Source organism: Propithecus coquereli, unplaced genomic scaffold, assembly GCF_000956105.1.
Source record: "Propithecus coquereli isolate 6110/MARCELLA unplaced genomic scaffold, Pcoq_1.0 Scaffold10, whole genome shotgun sequence".
Taxonomy (NCBI): Eukaryota; Metazoa; Chordata; class Mammalia; order Primates; family Indriidae; genus Propithecus; species Propithecus coquereli.
Genome location: NW_012133858.1, coordinates 10199582 through 10205292, shown reverse-complemented (window position 1 = coordinate 10205292; position 5711 = coordinate 10199582). Strand labels below are relative to the sequence as shown.

General features: G+C 52.5%; 1 protein-coding gene across 1 annotated transcript; it reads left to right on the top strand.

Moving 5' to 3' along the window:
* Positions 1-264: 264 nt before the first annotated feature.
* Positions 265-2743, top strand: HES1 (hes family bHLH transcription factor 1). Its single transcript, XM_012642060.1, has 4 exons — positions 265-616; positions 751-846; positions 1075-1162; positions 1819-2743. Exons 1-4 carry the CDS (start codon positions 509-511, stop codon positions 2367-2369), a joined length of 843 nt encoding a protein of 280 aa, XP_012497514.1. The 5' UTR covers positions 265-508; the 3' UTR covers positions 2370-2743.
* Positions 2744-5711: the final 2968 nt, after the last annotated feature.

Sequence of the window (5711 nt, the reverse complement as noted above, 5' to 3'; positions counted from 1 at the left end):
TAAAGCAAAGCCCAGAGGGAAGAGAAGCAAAGGGTTAAAATCCTTTTGATTGACGTTGTAGCCTCCGGTGCCCCGGGCTCAGGCGCGCGCCATTGGCCGCCAGACCTTGTGCCTGGCGGCCAATGGGGGGGCGCGGTCCACGAGCGGTGCCGCGTGTCTCCTCCTCCTATTGGCTGAAAGTTACTGTGGGAAAGAAAGTTTGGGAAGTTTCACACGAGCCGTTCGCGTGCAGTCCCAGATATATATAGAGGCCGCCAGGGCCTGGGGATCACACAGGATCCGGAGCTGGTGCTGATAACAGCGGAATCCCCCGTCTACCTCTCTCCTTGGTCCTGGAATAGGGCTACTGATCACCAAGTAGCCATAAAATATTATAATAAACCCTCAGCACTTGCTTAGTAGTTTTGTAAAGTCTCAAGTAAAAGGGACATAAACAAAAAATTCTTCTTTGTGAAGGACTCCAAAAATAAAATTCTCTAGGGATTAAAAAAAAAAAAAAACAAAGAAAATGCCAGCTGATATAATGGAGAAAAATTCCTCGTCCCCGGTGGCTGCTACCCCAGCCAGTGTCAACACGACACCGGATAAACCAAAGACAGCATCTGAGCACAGAAAGGTAAGGGCGGTACCCGTATGTCTCTGCAGCCCCTCAAATTAAGTAGGGGTTGGGGGCTCCTTTCTCTCCTGAAACCCTGGGATGAAATGGCAGATCCCGTAGGAACTCAGGGCCCTTTTTTTATTTCTTTGCAGTCATCAAAGCCTATCATGGAGAAAAGACGAAGAGCAAGAATAAATGAAAGTCTGAGCCAGCTGAAAACACTGATTTTGGATGCTCTTAAGAAAGATGTAAGTGGGGAATGCTGCTCTTTTTAAATAAATAAATGAATACTATTTCTCAGCTACTAAGAGTGAAACCCCCAGCCTGCGGGATGTAACACCCACCGCCACTGCGTTCTCGTAGGCGGGAGGGCCAGGGTCCGAAATATCGGCGCTATGGCCAGAAGGGACCCCCCCAGCACTCCAGCGCAGCTGACAAGGGTCTCACTGTCCTCCCTTGCCTCCTCTTATGTGCAGAGCTCGCGGCATTCCAAGCTGGAGAAGGCGGACATTCTGGAGATGACAGTGAAGCACCTCCGGAACCTGCAGCGGGCGCAGATGACGGGTGAGGGCGGCTCGCCGCGTCTCCCTCTGCGGGCGTCCCTCTCGCCCTGCGGTGATTTCTTCCAGACTTCCGTCCGTGGCTGTGGGAGGCATTCAGCTACATTTTACTGCCTTGGCTCACTCTCGCGTTCCCACGGTCTGGGGCTTATTTATAGCCACAACTCCAAGTTGTTACTGTTCCGGAAAGGGAAGAAGAGGTTGTAGCCGCGAGGGTGGCGGGCAGCTTGGCTGTGGGGGAAGCGGGTAGGGGCGAAAGGACTTAGGACCGTGGCGGTTTTGAGCTGCGTGGAGCCTGGAGGTGTTAACCGGTTTAGCATTCTCCCCCTCCCCCATTACAGAAGGGGAAATGCGGCTCGGAGGGCGGATTGGGGAGCATTGCCCAAGGTCACACAGTATGCGGGGGTGGGGGTGACAGATCTAGGGCTAAGATCGGTTTAAATGGAGCGACCGAGAATGGCGAGGGAGTGTCTCGGCTTCAGTCGCCACGCTAGCGCGGAGAGGTGGCTGGGTTTTCTAACCCACCCCACCCTCCCAGTTGGAGGCAGTTTCACGGGCGCGTGGTCAGAGAGGCACGCCACAGGGACCTCCCAGGGCGGGAGACAGTGGCCACCGGGCCAGGGCCGTTCAGTGACCCGGCTGTCTCCTTCTGGCCCGCAGCCGCACTAAGCACAGACCCGAGCGTGCTGGGGAAGTACCGCGCCGGCTTCAGCGAGTGCATGAACGAGGTGACCCGCTTCCTGTCCACGTGCGAGGGCGTTAACACCGAGGTGCGCACCCGGCTGCTCGGCCACCTGGCCAACTGCATGACCCAGATCAACGCCATGACCTACCCGGGGCAGCCGCACCCCGCCTTGCAGGCGCCGCCGCCGCCCCCGCCAGGACCCGGCGGCCCCCAGCACGCGCCATTCGCGCCGCCGCCGCCGCTCGTGCCTATCCCCGGGGGCGCGGCGCCCCCTCCCGGCGGCGCACCCTGCAAACTTGGCAGCCAGGCTGGAGAGGCGGCTAAGGTGTTCGGCGGCTTCCAGGTGGTACCGGCTCCTGACGGCCAGTTTGCCTTCCTCATCCCCAACGGGGCCTTCGCGCACAGCGGCCCTGTCATCCCCGTGTACACAAGCAACAGTGGGACCTCCGTGGGCCCCAACGCAGTGTCGCCTTCCAGCGGCTCCTCGCTCACGGCAGACTCCATGTGGAGGCCGTGGCGGAACTGAGAGGTTCAGGCCACCCCTTCCCTTAAATTCCCCAACCCATCTCTCTTCCCTCCGGACACTAAACAGAAACCTGGATACTGGGAGAGAAGAGGACTTTTGTGATTAAGTGGTTACTTTGAGGTTTTTTGTTTTATTTCTAAGAAGTTACTTTTTGTAGAGAGCTGTATTAAGTGACTGACCATGCACTATATTTGTATATATTTTATATGTTCATATTGGATTGCGCCTTTGTATTATAAAAGTTCAGATGACATTTCGTTTTTTACACGAGATTTCTTTTTTATGTGATGCCAAAGATGTTTGAAAATGCTCTTAAAATATCTTCCTTTTGGGAAGTTTGAGAAAATATAATAAAAGGAAAAAAGTGAAAGCTTTTTTATGTCTTAGAACTGATTATTTCAGAATATGTAAAAAGAGGTTTTTGGTGGAATTTGAATTACAGGTAATCTGTGAATTTGGCAATTGGCTCTTTTGTTATTAAAAGAACATTTTTAAAAAATCCATCAAACCTTTTACCAACCCTCCATAAACTAAAAAGACTAATTCCATTTAATTTGTAAGAACACGTCTGATACGGCTTTCGTGATAAACTCATAGTCAATCTCTTGAAGGATTTCTAAAAAAATATTTTAAAGTTGCAGTTGAGTAAGTCTTCGGTTCTTGTTCTACAAGCTCCTTCTGAGAAAGGTTGAACAGGACTGAATTCATGAAGTTAATAGATCCAATCCTATTGCCCATTGCACATTAAGGGTGGCTCCTGTAGCTCTCCTCCCCTCTGGTAACTCACCAACATCCAAAGTAAAAACACTCAACCACTGCAACTTCCTGCCTTCAAGTGCTGGGAGGGGGGTGGTCCTCATTAATTAGGTGCAGCTAGACATTCACTAGCACCCAAAAGTTTGAAATGCCTCTCTGCACCCTCTTCAAGCAAGCTGAAAAGGTCAACAGATTCCTTCTGCCAAGGGACAGCTAGTTAGACTCCCAAGGGGAGCCTGAGCCCAGATGATTAACACCAGACATGTGTTTTTGATAAGTTTTTGTGCTTGGCTCTAATAGAGAAAGCATGTGGGGGCCGCACTGGCAGGCACACAGGCCATCTTCCCCTTTTAATACAAACAGCAAGCGACCCCTTCGCTTGGTCATGCCCCATTTCCAGGCAAGATGTGGGCTCCAGATAGAAGCAAAAGGGTTGTCTCGGGTTTCAGCTCACACAACCCTCCTTAACAAGTCCTAACTCAAAGCGGACAGCTTTAAACTGTGCCAGGATCTGCAGGGAATTTCTTCCAAATCCCATCACAAAGGCTTGTCAGATTTTGTCAGATTTGGCCAGGTGTTTGACTGCATCCAGGTGTTGGGGAAATGAAAACCACGAGCCCTGCGAGACCAGACACATCAGCCGCGCTGTGGGTCTGGCGGGCGCGCCCTCCTCCCCCACCGCCGGCCAGTCCTCCTCCCCGCCCTGGCCCCTCCCGCCGGCCCACTCTCACTCCCCTTTCCTTAGATCGGCTTCTGGGAGGAGAAGGATGAGGCGGTTGAGATCAATCTTTGAAGCTCTCCTAACAAAGATAAAGCCAACGATTTTCTGTCTTGTTTCAAAAGCTTTACCTCTACCCCGCCTTGCTCTGGTGTTTCCCACAGGCCAGTGTGGAGAGTGGCTCTATTGTAGGAATGATCAAGCAGACAGCAGTCAGTTCTACTCAAATACCTCAGACCCAGCTTCTGCCCCAGAGGGAGAGGTTTACAAGATACTTTCTTTGAATTTGGCTTCTACTTGTCTTATTTTGTGTACATGAAAGGTGTCCAACACACCCTCCACCAAAGAAATACACACATACATACACACACAATCCTTTATCATATCACTTTTCCACGTTTCCCCTCTTGTTTAAACACAAACATAACATTTGCTCCGCTAAGACACCCAACCCGAGCTCCAATGCTTCATTGGGTAAGCCTGTCCTCTCGTCCCACCAGGAGTCTTTAACTGTCCTGGTAGAAATAATCCAGACCACAGAGTCTCGTTTTTATAAACGAAGTTCCTTTACATTGGTTTTTTTAGGAAATTCACAGAAGAAAAACACAGTGCAATCTCCGCACCAGTTGAAAATTAAATTTGTCTTTACCTATACCGAAGAGGAACAACTGAAAAAATATTTTTATTAATATCACCAAAAATACATAAATACCTTCACAGATACCTTACTAGGGAGGGGGACTAAATCAAAGGAAAGTAAGTAAAATCTGGAGGCTTTGGGGAAAGAATTAGCCATTTGCAAATAACATGCTTCTTTTTTTCCTGAAATTTGGGTATGGACTATTAGATGAGGCATTTGTTTTTGTACAACACCCCCGTATTGTACAAAATACGGGGTGGAGACCCCAGACTCCAAAGGGGACTTTCAGGTTCTTGTCCCAGCTATACCCCCAAACTCACTGTCACCTTGGATAAGTCGTTTCTTTTCTCTGGGACATTTCCAAATCCATAAAAAGAGTGGATTTATATCTAGGACACTGTACCCTCCTGCACTCCGGCTGTTTCTGAAGTATCTAGCTGGGAGAGGCGAAGCTTTAAAGGCAACTTCAGTCTGGCCTCCCTGGAGGTCCCCCGGGCCTGGCCTAATTAAACCGCCTCAGGGCACACCCAGCAGCCCCTCTCCCTCGCCCCAGGCAGTGCTGATTAATCTGGGAGATAAGGCACTGCTCCAAGCTCTGCGTCCGGATGCGGGCCTCGGGCCTCCGCGGCCGCGCGCATTAGCCTCTCAATGGAGACCTTCCGGGGCCCCGGCCCCCCGCCGTCTCCAGCAGCATCCGGAGCGGGAAGGGCGCCGAACTGGAAGGCGGGAGGTCTCCTCGGTCAAGACTAGAGCCTTCTCCAAGCGGTGCATAAGCGCGACTCCGAGGCTTGCCCCTCCTAGCGCCCCCTCCCACCCCACGTGTTTCTGGAGTGGGGACTCGGGGGTTTAACTGGACCCCCTCATCGTCACCACCGTCCCGGGAAACCTGTCATTAAAGTCAATTAACTTTTCCCACACCCCTTGGCCGGTAACAACCCGCTGCTAGCTTCCTCCCCGGCTCCTAAGTGCAACCAGATGGGCGGACGAGTTGCCCCCGCCGCGCGCCCGACAGGGCGGCCCGGGGGTCCCAGGGAGGCCGCTGGGGCCCACGGCCCGGGCGGGAGCAGGCCGGGGCGGCCCGGCGGCCCTGCGGCCAAGGTGGTTTGCTTAGCAGGCCCGGCTGCTTTCTGGCAGGAAATGAATAGCTCCCAGATGAGCTCAGGCAACCTGAGAGGTCGTGAGAACGGCGCGAACCCCCGCCTGTGCAGCCGGCAGCCTGCCAGGCCGC